This window comes from Delphinapterus leucas, chromosome 10 (genome assembly GCF_059928025.1).
Source record: "Delphinapterus leucas isolate spDelLeu-1000000601 "Yukka" chromosome 10, BTC_Dleu_Yukka2, whole genome shotgun sequence".
Classification (NCBI taxonomy): domain Eukaryota; kingdom Metazoa; phylum Chordata; class Mammalia; order Artiodactyla; family Monodontidae; genus Delphinapterus; species Delphinapterus leucas.
Window position 1 is genome coordinate 64,260,488 of NC_143138.1, and position 22,034 is coordinate 64,282,521.

General features: G+C 60.7%; 1 protein-coding gene across 7 annotated transcripts in view; it reads left to right on the plus strand.

Annotated features, from left to right (window-relative positions):
• NBEAL2 (neurobeachin like 2) overlaps positions 1-22,034 on the plus strand; it is a 30,709-nt gene that overhangs the window by 4,338 nt on the left and 4,337 nt on the right. The window contains exons 1-40 of one of the 7 annotated variants that reach the window (XM_089918068.1): positions 4,631-4,675; positions 5,281-5,369; positions 5,441-5,569; positions 5,671-5,752; positions 5,836-5,960; positions 6,131-6,213; positions 7,842-7,927; positions 8,027-8,309; positions 8,472-8,578; positions 9,056-9,136; positions 10,578-10,661; positions 11,067-11,165; positions 11,617-12,218; positions 12,301-12,433; positions 12,520-12,639; positions 12,845-13,166; positions 13,400-13,482; positions 13,597-13,689; positions 13,882-14,059; positions 14,189-14,322; positions 14,695-14,854; positions 15,104-15,206; positions 15,374-15,527; positions 15,632-15,790; positions 15,978-16,137; positions 16,313-16,398; positions 16,566-17,078; positions 17,741-17,919; positions 18,014-18,173; positions 18,414-18,551; positions 18,644-19,000; positions 19,088-19,237; positions 19,387-19,544; positions 19,688-19,812; positions 19,896-20,031; positions 20,507-20,667; positions 20,766-21,082; positions 21,183-21,278; positions 21,580-21,704; positions 21,789-21,929. In XM_089918068.1, coding sequence (XP_089774194.1) covers positions 4,646-4,675; positions 5,281-5,369; positions 5,441-5,569; positions 5,671-5,752; positions 5,836-5,960; positions 6,131-6,213; positions 7,842-7,927; positions 8,027-8,309; positions 8,472-8,578; positions 9,056-9,136; positions 10,578-10,661; positions 11,067-11,165; positions 11,617-12,218; positions 12,301-12,433; positions 12,520-12,639; positions 12,845-13,166; positions 13,400-13,482; positions 13,597-13,689; positions 13,882-14,059; positions 14,189-14,322; positions 14,695-14,854; positions 15,104-15,206; positions 15,374-15,527; positions 15,632-15,790; positions 15,978-16,137; positions 16,313-16,398; positions 16,566-17,078; positions 17,741-17,919; positions 18,014-18,173; positions 18,414-18,551; positions 18,644-19,000; positions 19,088-19,237; positions 19,387-19,544; positions 19,688-19,812; positions 19,896-20,031; positions 20,507-20,667; positions 20,766-21,082; positions 21,183-21,278; positions 21,580-21,704; positions 21,789-21,929 — 6,521 coding nt within the window. In that variant the 5' untranslated portion in view covers positions 4,631-4,645. Of the gene's footprint in view, positions 1-4,536; positions 4,676-4,708; positions 5,370-5,440; positions 5,570-5,670; positions 5,753-5,835; positions 5,961-6,130; positions 6,214-7,841; positions 7,928-8,026; positions 8,310-8,471; positions 8,579-9,055; positions 9,137-10,577; positions 10,662-11,066; positions 11,166-11,616; positions 12,219-12,300; positions 12,434-12,519; positions 12,640-12,844; positions 13,167-13,399; positions 13,483-13,596; positions 13,690-13,881; positions 14,060-14,188; positions 14,323-14,694; positions 14,855-15,103; positions 15,207-15,373; positions 15,528-15,631; positions 15,791-15,977; positions 16,138-16,312; positions 16,399-16,562; positions 17,079-17,740; positions 17,920-18,013; positions 18,174-18,413; positions 18,552-18,643; positions 19,001-19,087; positions 19,238-19,386; positions 19,545-19,687; positions 19,813-19,895; positions 20,032-20,506; positions 20,668-20,765; positions 21,083-21,182; positions 21,279-21,579; positions 21,705-21,788; positions 21,930-22,034 lie in introns of those variants that run through there. The other 6 variants (XM_022573312.3, XM_030762421.2, XM_022573316.3 and 3 more) reach the window with 6 other exon arrangements.

Below are 22,034 nucleotides of genomic sequence, written 5' to 3' on the forward strand. Positions count from 1 at the left end.
TCAGCTTGACGTTGCCATCCCCCTCATGCTGAGTGGGGAGACCCCCACACATGAAGGAGGTCATCCTGGTCAGGCCCCACCCCACCCTATCCCATTTCTGCTTGCCTGTTCCAGGAGATGGGGTGCTCCCTACCACCTAGGCAGCTCTGACTGGGAAGAGTCACCACTATGGAGCTTCAGTCTTCTCTCCCTACCCTCCTTCTAGCGCTAACCTGGGGTCCATGAAGATCCTCCCATTCCACCTGCCTGGGACAGCCAGCTGGGGAGTGGCTCATGGGACCTTGGCTCTGCCAGTGAACCAAGGTCTGCCACTCATCTGTCACTCATGGAGGTGGGTGGGGAGAAGATGAGTGTTGCCCTGGAATGCCAAGGGCTTGGGAAGGCAGAGCCGCTGAATTTGGGAGTGGAGCTCCCACTCACCTTACCATACGCTGGTGGGTGTGGTTGGAGAGCCTTTACCTGTTAAGCAAAGAGATGGTTTTAAAGAGGCAGCTGAAGCAGAGAGATTAATCGTTTGTTTTGTTTTTTTCATTTTTATTTTATATCAGAATGTAGTTGATTTACAATTTGTGTTAGTTTCAGTTGTACAGCAGTGACTTAGTTATACATATATCTATTCTTTTTCAGATTCTTTTCTCATATAGATTATTACAGAGTATTGAGTAGAGTTCCCTGTGCTATACAGTAGGTCCTTGTTGATTATCTGTTTGGTTTTTTTTGTTTTGTTTTTTTTGCGGTACGCGGGCCTCTCACTGTTGTGGCCTCTCCCGTTGCGGAGCACAGGCTCCGGACACACAGGCTCAGCAGCCGTGGCTCACGGGCCCAGCCACTCCGCGGCATGTGAGATCCTCCCAGACCGGGGCACGAACCTGTGTCCCCTGCATCGGCAGGTGGACTCTCAACCACTGCGCCACCAGGGAAGCCCTGATTATCTGTTTTATGTATAGTAGCATGTATATGTTAATCCCAATGTCCTAATTTATCCCTCCCCCCCCACCTTTCCCCTTTGGTAACCATAAGTTTGTTTTCTAAATCTGTGATGGGGTTTCTGTTTTGTAATTAAGTTCATTTGTATCATTTTTTAGATTCCACATATAAGTGATAACATATGAAATTTGTTGTTTTCTGACTTAGTATGATCATCTCTAGGTCCATCCATGTTGCTGCAAATGGCATTATTTCATTCTTTTTATGGCTGAGTAATATTCTAATGTGTATATGTACCACATCTTTATGCATTCATCTGTTGATGGACATTTAGGTTGCTTCCATGTCTTGGCTATTGTAAATAGTGCTGTTCATGATACATGAACATTGGGGTGCATGTATCTTTTCAAGGTATGGTTTTCTCCGGATATATGTCCAGGAATGGGATTGCTGGACCACATGGTAGCTCTATTTTTAGCTTTTTAAGGAACCTCCATACTGTTCTCCATAGTGGGCGTACCAATTTACATTCCCACCAGCAGTGTAGGAGAGTTCCCTTTTGAGAGATTAATATTTAGTAAGCTACCGAGTGTAAGAATCAGGTCTGGACTCCAGAACCCATGCCCTCAACCACATTCAATTTGGAACCCCCGGCCTCTGACAGGGCTGCATCTTGGGGAAGGTGCTGGCTCTGATGGGGATACATTTAAGCAGAGGAAACACGGAGAGCAAAGCGCATGCAGACTTGTGGCAGTGGGGACAGTGAGTAATATCCAGTGGGGCAGCCAGTGAATATGGCATGTGAGGCTGGAGATGAGGTGGGCACCACCCGTGGCGGGCTTCAGATGTCGGGGGAGGCTGTGGACGTGCCCTGGGCCTGTGGTAGGGTGGCTGACTGGCTGCTCAGACAGTAGTGGTAACTGATGGGTCCTGGGGGCGCTGGGTACTGCTTAAGGAACTTTGGGGATGGGGGATTTGGGGCAGGATCTGGTCCCTGAGACACAGGGCAAGCCAGGCCTGGTGTCAGGCTCGGGGTAAGGCACGCAGGCCTCAGGTAGCACAGTGTCAGGAGCTCAGTGGTCCCTGTCCCTCTGAAAGACAGCCCCACCCACCCATCCATGCCTCAGCCGCCTGCCCTCAGCCCTGCCGGGTTACCTCAGAGTTCTGAGGAAGTGGCAGTTCCACGCTCACCCAGGACCTAACCAACCCGTGGGAGCTCCCCTCCTCCAGCACTGAGTGTCCTCAGGGCTGGTTGGGCATAGACTGGGGTCCCTACAGGGGTGACTCTGAGACCCCCATACCCACAGCTTTCTCCCCTGCTGCAAGGCCCTGGGAGGAGTGTGACTGCTCCTGACCTGCCTTCATGGGAGGGGCAGGGTTGGGACCCCGTCCCAGTCAGGTTGGGGTGGGGACTGGGCTGGCCCACCTATGTTCCTGTTCTGAGCTGGAAAGGGAAGGAGGAGCCAGCGAGGCAGAGCTTTGAGAGGAGTGTGGGGCTCCTGAGCAGCACAGCCACCTCTTGCCGGCTCTGGAGCCTTCGGCATGAAGCAGTGCCTCCATGCTCGAGGCCCCTGCTCTGCCCTGCCTCCCAGCCCCGGTGCCTGCAGGGACTCCCTCACCCCCCAGCACTGCAGCCTCAAGCCATGGGGCCCAGGTCAGAGCCAGGCCGAGGATTCCCCGGGAGAAGAGGTGAGCCCCCAGAGTCAAGACCGGCAGTTACCCCTACCCCTGCCTACTACTGTGCTTTAGAGACCCCCTCCTGCCCCTCCAGAACCCACAAAGGCTGCTGCCTTGATTGCCTCAGACCTGAACCCAGCCCAGCCTGGACCTGCTGGAAGTTTGCAGGACTGGACAGGCTGAGGGTGTGGTTCTAGGGACAGAAAGCAGGGGTGTGCAGAGTTTGAGGGGCCCATCAGGTCTGGGAGGGCCGATCCAGGTGATGGCCATGAGGAGGGTGGGAGTTTCCTGCTTAAGTACCAAAAGCCCAAGTCACAGATGGCAGTGGGGCATGGGGAGATCAGAGGCCTGCACAGGAGAATGTGAATCACAGATGTGGGAGGGCAGAGAGGCTGGAGAAGGAGTCCCTGGTTGGACTAGGGGCCCAGAATGCCTGGCTTACCAATTAAGCCTTTTATCTTTGGGTCAGGGAGGGAGGACATGGTCAAATGTGGGCTTACAGGTGCTCAGCAGAGCTGTAGTGGGCAAGAAGGACTCAGGTTTTGGGTGGGAGAGACAGTGGCTTGACTGGGGGTGGTTTGGGGCTAGAAGAAGGGAGGATGGTGTTGGGACAATTTTGAAGGTAGGGAGGGATGTGTGGGGTCATTGAGGCAGGGTCGTGGGTCATGTGGTCAGCTTGGGCTGACTGGCTCTAGCCACCATGAGTGATCCTGGCCTAGAACAGAGGTTGAGCTGCAACTGTGCTAGTGGACGAGGCATCCCCTCTGGGGCCCCCTGTTTTCCCATTTGCAGTGGGAAGGGTTCAGAAGAAATGGTCTAAGAGCCCTGGCCTGCTCTGGTGTTTTCAGGGTTGGGCATGTTGATGTCCTTGCTGGTTTGTGGCGAGGAGAGGTATAGACAGAGGTAGGTGAGCAGGGAGGCTGCCAGCGGCAGAGGGTGGAGAGGTTGCCAAAGGTAACTGACAGGCAAAAAGTCACAGTGGTGTGGGCCTGCACCTTGGTGGCCCCAGCCCCTCTCTGAATTGCCTGGGCCTTGGCTCTGTGATAAAATGTACAAGGAAGGTGTCCAACCACAGGGTGGAGGGCTGCTCTGTCTAGGTTTTTTGGGGGCCTGGCCCAGTCTGCTGGGGTCAGGCCCCTTCCCTGGAGCCCATTCAGCCCTGGCCCTGTGGTCTGGGGCCCACAAGTGGCAAAAAAAATTAGCCGTCCATGCAAAAGTAGTTGTGGAGGTCCTTGATTTGAGGCCCGTGGCACCTGGGGAGCAGTCTCAGGGTGTCGTCTGTGGTGTGTCCCTTGCCCCTACATGTTCAGTATAGTCCCTGCCCTTTCCCCCCACCCCCCGCCCCTGGGAAAAAAAGTTGCTCTCTGGGCCATGCTGGTTAGGGTGGGTGCTCCAGATGGGGCTGGTGTGGAAGGAGGAGCTCAGATCCAGGCCACCACCCACTCCATGCCTTGGGAGGGGCTTAGAAGTTAGAACAGATTAGGGCTAGTCCAGGGCTTACCTGTGTCCCTGGAGCAAAGAGACCAGCAGGGCCAGATGGGGAGCCTGGATGCAGGAGGAGGGTGGGGCAGAGGTATGGATGAGTCCTTCAACATCATTGCCTGGGCCTGAGGCCTTAGACCCAGGTCAGGGAGCTGTGGGTGCCTTGAATGAAGGGCAGTGTGGTAGCAGGGACCACAACCTGTCCCTGGATAGGCTTGCCCTGACTCCTGTCCCGGAGTTCTCCTGGACCTCATGCCTGTAGAACTAGTTTCTGTCCACAAGCTCCACCCAGGGCAATGTGACCCCTGCCCCTCTATGCTGCAGGCCCCACCCCCGGTGCTAGGCTGGGTCCTTCACAGCTTCTCTTGCTGGGCCCTGGGTGCCCCAGGCCCTCCCACATCCCTGCGGTCTGCCGGGAGGAAGCGGCCCCCTTCCCCCACCGTGACTTTGCGCTTCCTGCCCTGGGGGCCAGGGTGGGAGGGGACGTTTCCCGTTCACACCAAAGTTTCCCTGGCTGGTGGCGCCCAAACTCGGGCTCAGCCCGCTGTCCCTCTTACCCATGGAACCAGCTCTGGGGCCTGGGGTCCAGGTAACCAGCCAGGGTGTGGGCGGAGGTTCCCACGGTGAGGCAGGGCATTTTGTCTGTACAGGTGGGGGATGTGTGTGTGCGTGGGTCTGCCTGGTCGGTAGTGCACATGCAGCCTGGGATATACAGTCAAGGAAGGTTTCCTGGAGGCGGTGGCTGCTGAGTTGGGAGAAGGGGGCATGCGAGAGCCCAGCTCATAGCTTTGGGTTCAGGGAGGCTGGTGAGTGGGAGACCTTTAGCCACAGCACCCCTGTGGGCCACAGCCATGCCCTAGGAATGTATACACTTAAGTCCCTCCCCTGCCTGTGTCAGGCTTACCTGGGTCCCCAAGGGTTCAGGAAGTGGGAGAGGAGACTGAGAGGCTGAGAAAAGCAGATGGGGGCCCTGAGAGAGTGGTCAATATGTAAGGCAGTCCTCTGATGCTGACCTTCCACTTCCTGTCCTCCTCCCCAACCCATTCCTACCTTTCTCCACCCCCCACTGCTCTGCCTCCAATCTCTGTGTACCCCCATTCACTTTCCATCTCTGTCCACATCCCCTTGTCCCTCCCCTGTCCACTGTGCCCCTTCTGCCCCCACCACTGTTCCCCTGAACTCCTTTGCCTGCAGAAGGACCTGGGCTATCTGCAGCAGTGGCTGAAGGCCTTTGTGGGTACCTTCGAGAAGAGCATCTCACTATCCTCTCTGGAGCCACGCAGGTGAGGCTGGAGCTACATGGAGGGCGGGAGACTGAGGGATGCTTGGCGCCTAGTGACACCGCTCCCTGCAGGCCGGAGGAGGCAGGTGTGGAGGTGCCGCTGCTACCTCGGGATGCGCTGCACGTGCTGGCCGAGCAGCTGGACGAGGCGGACCTGGAGCAAGCCCTGCTGCTGCTCAAGCTCTTCGTCATCCTCTGCAGGTGGGTCCCTGTTGTCTTCTCCACGGTGAGAGAATGTGCAATTATGGGCCGGGGTGGGGGCTGGCTTGTCACCGGGACCTCTCCCGTCATTCACTTCCCAGGAACCCGGAGAATGTAGAGGCAGGCTGGGGCCAGGTGCTGGTGCCCCGGGTGCTGGCGTTGCTGACCCGCTTGGTGGCCAAGGTGAGGTGGCCTCTACCCTGGGGGTTGGCAAGTGGTAGCCACGGCCCAGCTAACCCCCCTTCACCCTCTCCGCATGCCTACAGCTGAAAGGACCCCCACCACCAGAGAAGGGCCATGGGTCCCAGCTGGAAAACGTAGCCCTGCATGCCCTGCTCCTCTGTGAGGGCCTCTTCGACCCGTACCAGACCTGGCGGCGCCAGCACAGTGGGTGAGAGGTGGCCCGCAGGCGGAGGACCTAGACAGGATGGGGGTGGCCGCACTGGCCAAGGTGCAGAGGTGGGAGGGGCCGGTGTGCAGGCTGCTGAGGGGAGGATGACGCAGGAGGAGTGAAGTACTGGCCTCACCTTGGCCCCTGCCCACCCTGTCCCCACCTGCCAGGGAAGTCATCAGCTCCAAGGAGAAGAGCAAGTACAAGTTCCCTCCTGCGGCTTTGCCCTGTGGATTCAGCACCTTCTTCCGAGGTCAGGCCCCACCCCTGGCCCGCCTGGCCCCGCCCCCAAACATGAGCCCCCTCCTTTGGTTCCCCATTGCATATGCAGGATAGGACCCACCTATGGCTGTACTCAGGGCTGGAAGAACCATGGGAATTTGAGTGGGCTTCCAAAGGCAAGTAGGAGTTCAGGGGCAGAGAGGAGAGGAAGGGCATGTCTGCACAAAATGAGTGATTTCTTTTTGCGGGGGAGTCGATTTCCCTTCCCCCTTCTCTCCTGTCTCTTGGACCCCCCCCATTGCTTGTACCCCACTCTGATCTGGACCATCTTAAAACTCCCTGGTCCAATCTCTTTGTCCCTGTAGCTCCACCCAGTCTCCTCTCTTCCACAGGACAGTGTCTACATTAGGTGTCTCCCCTTCCTGCTCCCATACTCCCGGGGAAGCTGACCCCCCAGAACATCTCTGGCCACCTATTCTCCCTGGGTACCTTCTGCTCCTGAGTGTCTTCTCTCCTCTCATTGGAAGACACTGGCCAGGATTTCAGATGGGCTTCTGGCAGGATGCTGTCTGGACAGGGGCAGGCCAGGTTTGGGAAGGTGGTGGCCTAGGAAATATCTCAGTGTTTCTGGGATGCACCAGGGAGCTGCGGGCCTGGGTTTGGAATGGGGGCAACAGCTCCAAGAGGGGAGATGCCCCTGGGAAGTCCCTGCCTCTGTTCTCCCACAGCCTGAGTACTCTTCTTAAAACACACTGGATTTTGTTTCCCCTGCTGTAAATTCCTCAGTGGGGACCTGACACCCTCAGAATCCAATCGTCTCCACAGCCTTCCTTTCCAGCCCCGCTTGCTCTCTGCTCTCCAGCCATGGTCCTGTCCTCTCATTCCTAGAATCCAACTAGTTATCCCACCTTTGGTCTTTGCCCATACTGTTTCCTTTTCCTTTCCAGGCCAACTGCGTTATCAGGCCTCACCTTGAAAGCCCTGTCCCCCGGGAGGACCCCCACCCCATCCCACTGGTATCAAGGCAGCTCTGCATTCCCCCCTCCAACGCACACACACTCATGTGACCCAGGGCTGGTCCTTTCTGCTCTCTGGGTTTCAGTTCGTGTCCTGGCATCCTGTCCAGCTTTACTGGAGCAGGGCCAGGTGGGCCTCCCAGATATGACGCTGTGAAAGCCCCTAGAAGTCCCCAGTGGGGGTGTAGGGGGATGGTGTGTGGAGCATCTGTATGGTAGGTATGGCAGGGTCCCCAGAGCCGGTCACGGGATGCTCCAGCCATCACGGGGCAGAGGGACCAGGAGACTTGTATCTAAGAAACTAAACCCTGGGTTGCCATGGGGAAGTGCATGGGGGGTGCTCACCCTGGGGTCCTCATTTTGGGGCTTAAGGCTCCAGGGAGCTGGCTAGGCTCTCAGGGCAGGGCCATGCCCCCTACAAGCTCCCCAATGAAGGGCTGTGTCCTCAGACCTCCTAGCATAGAGTCATGACATTTTAGACTCCCAGCACAGAACCCGGTCTTCTCCCTCAGATTGGGCCTCCCAGCCCTGTTCCTTGACCCAGCCCCCCACTCCCAGCCCAGGGCACCCACCTCTTGTGTGGTCCCCCGGACCCACAGCCCTGCAAGCTTTGTGACATTGTCTTGCTCCCCACCCCCATCAGAGAGCCTGCAGGATGCAGATCACTTGCCGCCTGTGCTCCTGCTGCGTCTCATCCATCTCTTTGGTGCCGTCCTTGCAGGAGGGAAGGTAGGCCTGGAGGAGCCTGGGGGACCGAGGGTGGCTGTCTCAAGGTCTCTCTGCTGGGTGAGCCCTTTGCCCATTGCCCGTCTCTGCCCACACCTGCAGGAGAACGGGCAGAAGGCTGTGAGCGCTGGCACTGTTCAGGGCCTGCTGGATGTGGTGCGGGGCTGGGGCCACGGGCCAGCCCAGGACCCCCGCCTAGTGCCGCTGGCAATGGAGGCACTGGTGGGTGTGGTACATGTCCTGCACGCCAGCCGCACACCCCCCCGGGGGCCAGAGCTCCGAGCCCTGCTTGAGGGCTACTTCCGTGTCCTTAATGCCGACTGGCCGGCCGGGCCAAGCCTGGACCCCGAAGAGGCCCTCATCACCCTACGGGTCAGCATGCTCGGTGGGTATAGCCTCTTGGGCTCTTGGGGAGGTGGCACTAGCAGGGGAAGGCCCAAGTTATGATGGAAAGGCTGGCCTGGGCAGCATGGGAAGAAGGTTTAAGGCTGACCAGAGGCGCTGCTGAGACAGGCTTGGGCAGGGCTGACCCTTGACCTCTCCACAGATGCCATCCCCATGATGCTGGCATGTGAGGACCGGCCAGTGCTGCAGGCCACCTTCCTCAGCAACAATTGCTTTGAACACCTTATCCGCCTCATCCAGAACAGCAAGGTGGGCGGGGCCCAGGCTGGGGTGGGGGCACCACGTGTGCATGCTGAGCTGGTGATGAGCAGACTTGGGCTGGAGGGACGGCTTGCACTTCAGCGGGAGGGCCTGGGGCTCCGGATGGCTCTGGACCCCACATGAAGGGGGTGTTGTAGAAGGACGGGAACTGCCCTGGCCCCTTGTTTCCCTTTTCCCCAACCCCAAACGTAGGGGCAGGAGGAAGGCTCAGCTGTTTCAGATGCAGTGCCTATCCCTGCCCACTTATCTGCCCCCGGCTCTGTCCCTTTGGGCAGGGTGTGGGTGGCTCAGTTCCCCTACTCTTCCCTAGTGCCTGGTGGGGCGCTCGGCCTGGGGCTCAGGGCGCATCCTTCCCTATGGGGCGGAGCCCTGGCAACTGCCCCAGGTCCTGCTCTAATCCCACCCTTCCCTCATCTTCTCTCTCCTCTGCCTCCTCCACCTTGTGCCTCCCCCCCACCCCGACAGCTGTACTTGCAGGCCCGGGCGCCCCCTGAGGGGGACAGTGACCTGGCTACCTGGTTACTGACCGAGCCCGATGTCCAGAAGGTACCACCCTGGGGCTGACCAGCTCAGGCACCCACGTCCCTGGGCACCCACCCCCCGGGGCTCCCTCTTTGAGCCTTTCTGCACTATGCAGGGGGAACGATGCCAGTCCTGGTATAGCCTAGTGATGGGGCTGGGTCCCCCATGCTGTCTCACCTACCTTCCAAATCCCAATCCTAGGAAATGGCACAGTTGTGATCTGTTCCCTGCCTTGTATTAGTCTTAGGAGCTGGGGTTTGGCTATGCCAACCTGGAAGGAACCTTCGATACTCAACCACCCCACCCCCATTGCACAGAAGGGGAAACAAGAGGCCAGATACTCAGGGATTTGGCTGTGGTCACTGACAGAGAAGGAGGTCCCCCACATGGGGCCACTTCTTTGCTTGGATCCTTGCACCTGCCCTAAGCAGGTCACTGGGAGTTCCCTATCCCCTCATGCCCTCATGACGTGCTCCCTGCCTCACCTTGCATGGGGGCTGTAGGAGGCTGCAGGGTGTCAGGGGCTTTGCATGGGGCACCCTCTCTCTGGTGGCTCAACACCTGGGCCCCCACCTCCAGAGCCCCGCCCTGGCTTTGTCCTCATGAAGCAGCCCTGTGTGTCTATTGCACTTGGCTGTTTTCTGAGAACCTGCATGTCCATTCATCTACAAAGCAGGCAAGGCCAGTGAGACCCCTGCTTTTTACAGATGAGGAAACTGAGGCCTGGAGGAGGGAAAAGATTGCCGGAGGTCCCTTAGGGAGTCAGGCAGAGCTGGGACCAAGGGCCCCATGGAGCCAAAATACAGCCTGGCACCTGCTGACAAACTCTCCAAGCCCTCCTGACTTCTCAGCCCCTCAGTAGGGCAGGGTGAAGGAGTAGCATGCCTCTGGCTGTTGGGTTCAGCCAGGGTGAGCCTCAGCATCCCCACCTGGATCTAGGGGAAAGGGGCAGGGTAGGACTTAAAGGTCTCGAAGGTTCTTCTGGTTCTAACATCCTGTGATTGATTGTCCCTAAATTCCCCAACCCCCTGTCAATCATCGTGGGTGATGGGGCACTTGCCAGCCTGCCTGCACATGTGTTTAGCTTGGGTGGCGATGGGTGGAGACCGGGGCCCATAAACCCGCCGGACAGTAGAGGGCAGAGGGCTGTGGCCAAAGGGTTCACTGGTGATCTGTCCCAGTATCCCAGTGAGGCCCTTCCCAGCCTTGGTTTCTTCCCTGGCTTCTCTGTCAGAGTGGGCCTTGCCAAGCTGCTTGGCAGCTTGGGCAAGGGTAGAGGGCCTGGTGGCTTCTGTTCTAGCACTATATGGCCCAGACAGGGTTTCCACAGTTCCAGGGCCCCAAGCCAGCTCAGCTACTTGCCTTGGGGCATCTGTTCCTGTCCCTGCACCCCTTTTATTGCAGGGTGCCGCCAGCTGCGACGTCCTGGCACCTGCCTCTCCTGACTGCCCCTCCCCACCCCAAGGTACTGGACCAGGACACAGACGCCATTGCAGTCCACGTAGTCAGAGTGTTGACCTGCATCATGAGCGGCTCCCCCTCCGCCAAGGTGAGGATGCTGCGGTCCTGCTGTAGTAGGGGTATGGGATGGGAGTTAAATTGATCAGCTGTCTCTAGAACAGGCCTGGCTGACGGCTGTCAGAGCAAGTGAGCTGGGGAGGTGACCATTCTGCCCTCTGGGGTACGGCTCAGCCCCCTGGGCGAGCATGGTCATTAGTGAGTCCTGGGAGCTGGCTATCCTGGCTCAGAGCTGGAGGGCGGAAGGATGCTTGTGGCTGACCACCATCTGCAGCCTTCCGAGGTAGACCTATTCCCCTGCTAGCACTGTGACCCAGAGGCAGAGCCAGGCAAGGGGGCCCTGAAAGGTGATGCCTCCTCCAGGGTTCCTGTAGGGTGTGAGTGCGCCCTGGGGCCCACATACACACTCACTCCTTTCCCACACATCCCTGCACAGGAGGTGTTTAAGGAGCGCATCGGCTACCCTCACCTGCAAGAGGTTCTGCAGAGTCACGGTCCCCCCACCCATCGACTGTTGCAAGAGCTGCTCAACATGGTGAGGGCAAGGGCTTGGGGGCAGGGTCCCAAGGGCAGCCAGGAGTGAGTCAGGGCTACCACGGAAGGTGAGCTCTCCACCTTAGGGGACCATGTTGACTATGTGTGACCTGGGGCCTGACCCTGTGTGTCAGGGTCACTGGGGTGAGGATTCTGAGCTGCATGGGGCCCAGAAGCTGCTGCATGTTAGCAAGCCCCAGGATGATCCTAGGAATAGGCAGTTGGGGTTTAGGCCAACCCAGACTGAAAGCCAAGGGTTGTTGTTGGTAGCGATGGTTGTCTGAGCACCTCTGGCTTTCCTGAGCCTCAAACTCAACCTGTGAGCTGGATGGGGTAGCACACGTTGTGTTCCCATGCTTTAGGCAAGTAAACTGAGACAGGAAGTCCCACTGTTGGCAGGGTGGCCTGTGCCATGCCAGTTGCCCGGGAACTGTCATTCTCTCCACCCGCAGGCTGTGGAGGGCGACCACGGCACGTGTCCGCCACCACCAATCCGCAATGAGCAGCCGGTGCTGGTGCTGATGCGGTGGCTGCCAGCACTGCCCACAGCTGAGCTGCGCCTCTTCCTAGCACAGCGCCTCTGGTGGCTCTGTGACAGCTGCCCTGCCAGCCGTGCCACGTGTGTCCAGGCCGGTCTGGTGGGCTGCCTGTTGGAGACACTCAGCGAGGGGGTAGCCCTGGGGGCCCGCTGCCAGGAGCAGCTGCTGGCGCTGCTGCAAGCATTGGGCCACGTGTCACTAAGGCCCTTGGAGCTGCGTCTCCTGCTTCGTCCCCCACCAGGTCTGGACTCAGGGCCGGGTGGAGCTGAGGCCGGGGCTGCCCGACACGCAGGTGCCGTCATCCGCGCGCTCTCAGGCATGGCCCGGCACCAGGGCCCGGCCCGAGCTCTGTGCTACTTTGACCTCACGCCCAGCATGGCGGGTATCATGGTACCCCCTGTGCAGCGATGGCCAGGACCTGGCTTTACCTTCCATGCCTGGCTGTGTCTGCACCCCACGGCTGTAACACCTGCCCCGGGCCCCACCCGGCCGCTCCAGCGAAAGCAACTGTACAGGTGGGTGACTGCTAGGGACCAGGGCGCGGTGCCAGGGTGAGCAGGAGAACCAGCGGGCATAACTGGCTTGGCCTGCCCCCAGCTTCTTCACCAGCAGCGGCTCAGGGTTTGAAGCCTTCTTCACGGCGGCTGGGACCCTGGTGGTGGCCGTGTGCACCCGGAAGGAGTACTTGACCATGAGCTTGCCTGAAGTGTCCTTTGCCGACTCTGCCTGGGTGAGCCTCCGTCCTCATGTGGCCCAGGGAGGTGGAGGGGACACCACGTCCCAACCTGTGACCTGATGTTGTGGCTTCTGTTCTAGCACTGTGTGGCCATTGTCCATGTGCCCGGGCGCCGGCCCTTCAGCCAGAACCTGGTGCATGTCTACAAAGACGGCCATCTGGTGAAGACGGCACCCCTTCGCTGCCCCTCCCTTAGTGAGGTGTGCCAGGCAGGGTTTAGGGAGGCTTGGGCAGCTGGGGGCACTTGGACAGGGTGGGGCCTGGAGCCCCGTGTTCCCCCTCCCCCACCCCACAGGCCTCAGCCTCTGGGGCCTGTGCAGCCTTGGGGGTCACCAAGGAACTGGATGCAAGTGGAACCCCAGGCTCTGCTGTGACCTGACCACTCCCCCAACCCTGGCCCCACAGCCTTTCTCCTCCTGCTGTATCGGCTCTGCTGGGCACCGCACAACGACCACCACCACAGGCCTGCCTGCACCACCTGTCCCTGCTGCCCTGGCTCACACTCACCCCTCCCTCACCCGCTCCCAGTCAGTCCCAGCCACCACAGGGCTTGGCTGGGGGTCCGGGCTGGTGGCCCCTCTGCAGGAGGGCAGCATCAGCTCCACCCTCGCAGGCACACAGGACACTCGGTGGGGCAGCCCCACATCCCTGGAGGGCGAGCTGGGGGCTGTGGCCATCTTCCATGAAGCCCTGCAGGCGGCAGCCCTGCGGGTCCTGTGCACCCTGGGTATGCAGCGCCGTCCCCGTGCCCTGCCCCAGCCCCTACCGCTTTGCCCCAGGACCCAACTGGTTGGGTCTCAACAAGTGCCCAGGCCAGAAACGAGGGGTCTGGTGGGGGGAAGGTGTCCCTGCGGTGGGGGGGGGGGGTCTGTCCTCTTATCAGGCAGAGAAGAGGCAGGCTGTGTGTGGGGTTTGGCCAGAAGCCCAGCCAGATCTGAAGCCCCCCTGCCTACCCCCCAGGGCCCAATGAGACAGCACCCTTCAAGCCCGAGGGTGAACTGCATGAACTTGGCACCAAGCTGCTCCTCCATTACTCACCTCAGGTACTGCGGAGGTGGGCAGTTGGCTTAATCCCGCTCCCTCCCCCTGCCTCCCACCCTCTGTCTCCTGCCACCTCCTCCACTGAGCCTTGCTGCCTGCTCACCCCCTGTCCGCAGGCCTGTAAGAACAACATCTGCCTGGACCTGTCCCCTGGTCACGGGCTGGATGGCCGCCTGACAGGCCACAGGGTGGAGACCTGGGACGTGAAGGTGTGTGCTCACGTGAGCAGTGTGTGCAGGAAGCATGAGCATGGGCACATGTGTACAGGGCGGGCTGGGGAGTGGCACTGTGCCCTGAGAGGTCTTGAGGAGACCCAGATTTCCAGACTGGAGGGTCTGCTGGGATGGAGTGGGGCAGGAGATGGCTGGGTGCTGCCCTCTCATGGTGGCCCCCACCTGCAGGATGTGGTGAATTGCGTGGGAGGCATGGGTGCCCTGCTGCCCCTGCTGGAACGAGTGGCTACACAGCCCCAAGAAGCCGAGGCAGGTCCAGCGGAAACACATGACCTTGTGGGGCCCGAACTGACCTCTGGCCACAACGCCACCCAGGGACTGCTTCTCCCACTGGGCAGGTCCTCAGGTAAGTGTCCCTGCTGCCTGAACTGGGGGGGCGGAGATCTTGGCATGGTTGGGGGACTAGACTGCTTGAGGTCTCTGTGGCCACTGGCAGGCCTTTGAGGTACATCTGTTCCCTTCCTGGTGGCGGTAGAGGAGCGAATGGAGAGGAATGCAGTGGCTGCCTTTCTGCTGATGCTGCGGAACTTCCTACAGGGCCATGCTGTGAACCAGGAGAGCCTGGTGCAGTGCCAGGGGCCTGCCATCATTGGGGCCCTCCTGCGCAAGGTGGGGCCTGCTGGGGCAGGTGGGGAGGGGACTGCCCTGTCTGACTAAGGGGACTGATTGGAGGGACCAAGAAGGGGAGCCTGATGGCATCAGTCAGGGAGGGCCTCCTGGGAGAGGTGGCATTTGAGCAGGGCCTTGAAAGGCTGGGCAGGGTTTGGCTAAGAGGGTCTGGGGGGAGTAGCAGAACAGCAGGGCATCTGCACAGCAGTCTGGGAGCTTGCACTTCAGAGATGGCAGGGAGCCACTGAAGTGTTTTGAGCAGGCAGAATGCTTGTGTCCATCTGCCTGTGCAGGGCAGGGTGGAAACTGGGAGGCCTGAGAGTGGGCGGGCAGGGCCTGATATCTCACCCCAGCTCCTCTGTCCTCCTCCAGGTCCCCAGCTGGGCCATGGACATGAATGTGCTCATGTCTGCCCAGCTTCTGATGGAGCAGGTGGCAGCCGAGGGCGGTGGGCCCCTCCTGTACCTGCTCTACCAGCATTTGCTCTTCAACTTTCACCTCTGGACCCTTAGCGACTTTGCTGTGCGCCTGGGTAGGTGTGGGGACTTGGGTAAGGGGTTGCCGCCAGGCAGGATGTTGGTGGAGGTTCTGAGAAGCTATAGCCCTGTGGGTGATCTGAGGGGACATATCTGCCCTGAGGCATCTGAGGGGACCATGATCCTCTCCTGGTGGGGGGTGGAGGTGGGCAGGGAGGTCTGGCAGGGGCATGGCCCCTATCTTGGAGGATGGAAGGGACCCGGCTCAGTCAGGTAGCCTGAGCCCTCTGCCGATTCCCACTTAGGCCACATCCAGTACGTGTCTAGCATAGTCCGTGAGCATAGACAAAAGCTGCGGAAGAAGTATGGGGTCCAGTTCATCCTCGATGCTCTGCGCGCTCACTACAGGTGAGGCTGGTGGGGGCAGATGGGGTGGGGTGCTGACACTGCAGCTTCTGGCCTTGGGGGCAGGTCTGTTCAGTCCCCCAGCTCACCTGCCCACTTGCCCTGTTCTCCCCTCCATGCCCCTGTGTTCTCCTGGCCCTGGGTGCATGTTTCTGCTGGGACCTGCCCAGCCTACAGCGGGAGCGCCCCCTAGCGGCTGATGACCTGCGCACAGTGCAGACTTCACTCCTGGGCCTGGCGCGGGAGTTTCTGGTGCGGAGCTCTTCCGCTGATGACCTGCAGGTGGTGCTGAACTTTCTGGCGGCTGCGGGTGATGATGGCCAGGTAAGCTGGAGGTTGGCGAGGGTGAGACTAGGAGGAGGGGTGGAGTGTGGACCACGTTCAGGGTTGGGGGGTGGCCGGCTCAGTGTGAGACTTTGTATCCCCAGGTGCTGGGTGCGCTGGACCTGCTGCTGGCACTGCTGCAGGGCTCCCCAGCACAGGAGTCTCTGGCTGTCTTCCTGCTGGAGCCAGGGAACCTTGAGGTGCTGCTGGCACTGCTGGTGCGGCCAAGGCCCACGCCCTTGCTGCCCGACCGAGTCTGCAAGGTACACTCAGCTCACTCCTGACCCTGGCAACCTAATTCACGGGGGCCCCCGCCTGAGTCCAGAGAGGTGCAGAAGGCCTTAGGCTGGTGGGTGAAGCTGCCTTTGCAGGCCTCTCTTGGAGCCACACACCTGCGTGGTGACTCACCCTCCTACAGTAACTTTCCCCATGATGACGACCCCTACACAGATCCTGCGCAGACTGCAGCAGAATGAGCGCTTACCTGAGCGCAGCCGCCAGCGGCTCCGGCTGCGAGAGTGTGGCCTCCAGGGTCTCGTTGCCTGCCTGCCGGAGGGGGCCGTTTCCCCCCAGCTCTGCCAGGGCCTCTTCAAGCTGTTCCTGGGGGCAGGTACAACCTGGTTGGGGCCAAGAGGCAGGCCAAGTAGAGGGGTGATGTGGATCCAGGAACCAGAGCAGGTGGGAATAGGGAAGGTGTTGGTACCAAGGGACCAAGGCTGAGCCAGCAGAGGAGCACAGCCCTCTCTGGGGTCAGGCCCTCAGGCCTTTTCTGGCCGTTTTCGCAGATTGCCTGAACCTCTCAGATCTATTGGCTGTGGTGCAGCTGTCCCTGCAGGCTGACCTCAGCACCCGCCTAGACATCTGTCGTCAGGTGAGTGGGAAGTGAAAGCTCTGTTGGGGGTTGGGGAGCGGCTTCTACCCTGCGGACTTTGCCTGTGACGAGGGGTCTCTGGAGGCCTCTCATGCAAAGGCCCCAGGAGGAGGGGCTGGGGCAGGCTTTCGGATGAGTCCCTCACTTGCTGTGCCCTGGCCCAGCAGCTCTTCCACCTCATCTACGGACAGCCAGACGTAGTGCGGCTGCTGGCCCGACAGGCCGGCTGGCAGGATGTGCTGACCCGGCTGTTTGTCCTGGAAGCCGTCACAGCTGGCAGTCCCCTGCCCTTTACCCCCGAGCCACCCACCTCCCCGGAGCCAGCCTTACACAAGCCACCCACTGAGTCACCTGAGCCTTCGGACGTCTTCCTGCCCGCGGAGGTCCCCTGCCCTGACCCTGACGCCTTTTACCAGGCTCTTTCCCCATTCTCCACACCCTTTGAGCTGGGCCCGGACCGGGCCAGTGTGAGTTCAGGCAATACTGCTGGCGGTGGCAGTGGCAGTGGGACTCTCACTCCAGCCAGCCAGCCTGGCACCCCTTCCCCGCTGGATGGGCCCCGGTCCTTCCCTATTGCCCAGGGCCGCCACAGCTCCAGTCTCTCCAATGTGCTGGAGGATGGCAGCCTGCCAGAGCCCACCATCAGCGGGGATGACACCTCTAATACAAGCAACCCTCAGGTGAGGCGGGCCCACCCTCTACCACTGTACGGCACCAAGGGAGGGCACTTCTGGGACACGGGACAGGCAGCGTAGCTTTTCCACAGGTGTTGCCCTATTTGACATCAGGGCTACAACTGCTATTCGGGTCTGGCGCTGCCGCCTCGTAGCTTTTATCTGCAGTGTGTTCCCTGGGGGGTGGGGGGTATTCTGGAACAGGGCAAGTCATGCTGAGACAGAGTTGGGGGCACTAACCAGGCTTCAGAAGGCCCTAGAGAGCCTGTGAGGCAGGGACTTCACAGGGCCCATGGGCAGTATTGCTCTAAGGGTCCTGCCTGTGCTTCTGGATCTGGGGGTGGGCGTCTGCTTATTCCATGGCATTCTTCCAGAGAATTCTAGGACAGTCCTTGAGGCCTGTGAGGACTGTGAGGTAACCGTGTGAACTACCTCATCTCCTCTTAGGAGTCCTGGAATCCCAGGATCCTCCCTGGAACTCGGGCAGTGGCTGAAGCCCACACCATCTGTTTAGGCCTTTAGCACCAGACTGGCTCGGCTGTTGGCCAAAGGCTCGGCTTCCTGCTGTCCCTACTAGTGGGTGGGCGAACGTGCTGAACAGGGATGGTAGTGGGGCAGTGATTGCCTCCCTCCCCAGCCTGCACCCCACACACCCCCTGTGTCCGCAGCAAACCTGTGAGGAGGAGCTTTGTAACCTGCTCACCAACGTGCTGTTCTCGGTGACTTGGCGGGGAGTGGATGGTAGTGACGAGGCTGCCTGGCGGGAGCGTGGCCAGGTCTTCTCCGTGCTCACCCAGCTGGGGGCCTCGGCCACGCTTGTGCGCCCGCCAGACTGCATCAAGCGCAGGTGAGGGGGTGACTCAGGAGGGGGAAGAGCCTCGGGGAAACCTGGGGCCAAGAAGGCGGTCAGGTAGACACCTGAGTCCCTCGCCCCTCTCCAGCCTCCTGGAGATGATGCTGGAGTCAGCCCTGACCGACATCAAAGAGGCCCCCCTTGGGGTCCTGGCCAGCCTCACCCAGCAGGCGCTCTGGCTGCTGCGCCTGCTGCAGGACTTCCTGTGTGCCGAGGGCCACGGTAACCAGGAGCTGTGGAGTGAGAAGGTATGACAGCTCCGAGGGGCACGTGCTCAACGTTCTCGTGCACCTGAGGGCATCTGGTCTGGGAGGTGGATGAGTACCCGTGTGCCGTCATGGGTTCATCAGCTCCGCAATCTGTGAGCGTAGGTTTATCTGTATGTACAAACCCTCCCTGGCCTCCAGCCCAAACCTTACCTTGCTCTTGCCCCATGGGCTTTTGGCCTCCTCTGGTGATGGCCGCCTGGAATATATGGTGTGTGGCAGCTCTTTGAAGGTGTGTGCAGCCTGCTTGATCGCCTGGGGGCCTGGCTGCACCTGGCCGATGGCACAGCAGATCTCCGAGAGATGGCACAGATTGGCCTGCGCCTCGTGCTTGGCTACATTCTGCTGGAGGACCCACAGGTGAGCACAGGGTGGGACTGAGGGGAGGGTGTGTGGTGGGTATAGGGAACTCCGGGAGTAGCTGGTGACACCTGCACCCCTTCGGTCCACAGCTGCACGCCCAGGCCTATGTAAAGCTGCACGCACTGCTGCAGACTGCAGTGCCCATGCGCCGGGAGGAAGCTTGTTATGTGCTCTCCAAGCTGGAGGCGGTGCTGGCGCGGGCGCTGAACACCCCAGCCTCAGAGACCCCCACCGGGGACGGGGAGCCCCCAGCTGCAGCCGCTGCTGCAGAGCGCTGCTCATGGCTGGTACCGCTGGTGCGCACACTGCTGAACCGTGCCTACGGGCCCCTGGGGCTGCAGTGGGGGCTGCCTTCCCTGCCTCCCACCAACGGCAGCCCCACCTTCTTCGAGGACTTCCAGGCCTTTTGTGCCACCCCCGAATGGCGTCACTTCATCGACAAGCAGGTGCCTGGAGCTGGGGGCACGGGCAGAGAAGTGCGAGCTGGGGACCCACATCGAGCACCGGTCTCCTGTCCCTGTCCCATCCTCCAGGTGCAGCCCACCATGTCGCAGTTCGAAATGGACACCTACGCTAAGAGCCACGACCTCATGTCAGGCTTCTGGAATGCCTGCTACGACATGCTCATGAGCAGAGGGCAGCGGCGCCAGCGGGAGCGGGCACGCGGTCGTCGGGCCTTCCAGGTGTGCGACCCGAGGGGGGGGCGGGGAGCTGCTCCACACGTGGGCCCAGAGGACGGCTGATGGGACGGAGTGGAGAAACAGGGACAGCACATGAAGCAGCCAGCGGGACTCACCCGTTCCTCCACCCTACCCACCCCCCCACTCCTCAGGAGCTGGTGCTGGAACCTGCACAGCGGCGGGCGCGCTTGGAGGGGCTGCGGTACACAGCGGCCCTGAAGCAGCAGGCAGCGCAGCACTCGACCGCCCTGCTGCACTGGGGGGCGCTGTGGCGTCAGCTCTCTAGCCCCTGTGGGGCCTGGGCCCTGAGGTGGGCGGGGTTCTGGGTGGAGTCCGGGTGGGGTGGGGCTTGGGAGGGAGGAGCTGGGAGGGTGCCTTTGGGGGTGAAGCCTGGGAGGAACCCAGAGGTCTATAGCCTTCTGCCCGTGACCATTGCTGGGGACGTATCTGTAGGGACCCGCCCACCCCCCGCTGGAAGCTCTCCAGTGCTGAGACATACTCGCGCATGCGTCTGAAGCTGGTGCCCAACCATCACTTCAACCCTCACCTGGAAGCCAGTGCCCTACGTGACAACCTGGGTGAGAGGGTGTGCTGAGCTGGGTCCACCCAACCTCGTACGCCCTGTCTTGTCTCTGGCTGAGCACCCTTGGGCCCATTGCAGGTGAGGCCCCCCTGACACCCACAGAGGAGGCCTCCCTGCCTCTAGCAGTGACCAAAGAGGCCAAAGTCAGCAGCCTACCCGAGGAGCTGCAGGAAGACCAGCTGGGTGAGGATGAGCTGGCTGCGCTGGAGACCGCGTGAGTGGGGCTGGGAAAGAGCTGATTGATGGGGGCAACGGGTCTGCTCCAGTGTGTGCTGGCCGGTGGTGGAATTGACTCCGGAGTCTGTTTCCCCTCCCGCTGAAAGGGATGGTCCAAAATCAGGTGGGAGTATTGGGCACAGCTATAACAGGATGGATAGTTGCTCTTTCATGGCTCGGCACCCCAGAGCAGGACTGAGAAACACAAACCAGACTAGGATGGGGGCCCATGGGAGCAGGCAGGGGCTGAGTGAGGGAAGCTGGGGACGGGGGTTGGTGTCCTGGCAAGACATTCAGAGGCCCAGGTTTCGGGGCGGGGACTGTGGTCAGTCTGGACCCTGGGCAGCTCCTCCTCCTCTGGGAGTCATGAGCTGTGTACCTCATGATTTGGTGGCACTCCGAGAGTGTGGTCCTTGGGCTTGTCAGAAAGGGGACCCCAGAGTCTGGTGCCTAAAGTGGGTGCTGGCCCCCAGGTTGGAGGCCGCAGAACTGGATGAGCAGCATGAGAAGCTGGTGCTGTCAGCTGAGTGCCAGCTGGTCACAGTGGTGGCTGTGGTCCCAGGACTGCTGGAGGTCACCACACAGCACGTGTATTTCTACGATGGCAGCGCTGAGCGTGTGGAAACCGAGGAGGGTGTGTTCTGATGGAACGGGACGGAGGGACGGCAGGGATGGCTGGGGTATGGTGGGGCCAGGGCGAGTGACTTCTGCACTCGCTGTCCGTCCCCACAGGCATCGGCCATGACTTCCGGCGCCCACTGGCCCAGCTCCGCGAGGTCCACCTGCGGCGTTTCAACCTGCGCCGTTCGGCGCTTGAGCTCTTCTTCATTGATCAGGCCAACTACTTCCTCAACTTCCCCTGCAAGATGGGTGGGGCCACGGCCTCATCTCCGTGCCAGGCCCCCAGGCCCCAACCCTGCCCCATCCCACCCCACACCCAGGTGCGGAACCAGGTGTACTCGTGGCTCCTGCGCCTGCGCCCCCCTACCCAAGGCTACCTGAGCAGCCGCTCCCCTCAGGAGATGCTGCGTGCCTCAGGCCTTACCCAGGTGAGAGCCCTGGAGTGTGAGGATCGGGTGAGGTCAGGGCCCTGCGGTTGGGAAGAGGGCTGGCAGCCCAGCTGGCTCACCTCTTGCCCCTGCCCCCCAGAAATGGGTACAGCGTGAGATCTCCAACTTCGAGTACCTGATGCAACTCAACACCATTGCGGGGCGGACCTACAATGACTTGTCGCAGTACCCTGTGGTGAGGGCGTGCTCCCCACCTCCCCCACTCCTCTGGTCTGCCAGCCCTGGTTCACCCAAGTGTGGGTACTGATGGTGGACTGAGCCCTGAGCTTGGTCCTGGGCGGGTGCTGTCTGAGGCCTGGCCTCTGTTCTCCCCAAAGGGAATCCTGTCCCAGACAGTCCCTCCTGCTCCCCTGCAGCCCCTCCACGTGGTGCATCCCCACCTGTGGGCTCCGCCCATCTTCTTGAGGGTGAGGGTGAGGGCAGGGCAGGTAGGCCATCAGGACCCTCATGCAGCTCCTGCCCGGGTGGGCGGCCAGTTCCCCTGGGTCCTACAGGACTATGTGTCCCCAACGTTGGACCTCAGCAACCCCGTCGTCTTCCGGGACCTGTCCAAGCCCATCGGTGTGGTGAATCCCAAGCATGCCCAGCTTGTGAGAGAGAAGTGAGTGCCTGAGTGAGGCTGGGCTCGGGGGTTGGGAGGGACAAGAGGAGGGCTTCTGCTGACTCCCCCCGACTGTTGCTCTAGGTACGAGAGCTTCGAGGACCCAGCGGGCACCATTGACAAATTCCACTATGGCACCCACTATTCCAACGCAGCAGGTGTGATGCACTACCTCATCCGCGTGGAACCCTTCACCTCCCTGCACGTCCAGCTGCAGAGTGGCCGGTGCGGAGGGGCAGGCAGATGGGGCAGGGCAGCATGGATGAAGGGAAGAGGCGGGTCTTCCAGGCATCCTGGACCCTCTGGCTCCCGGCTTTCCTGCGGCCACAC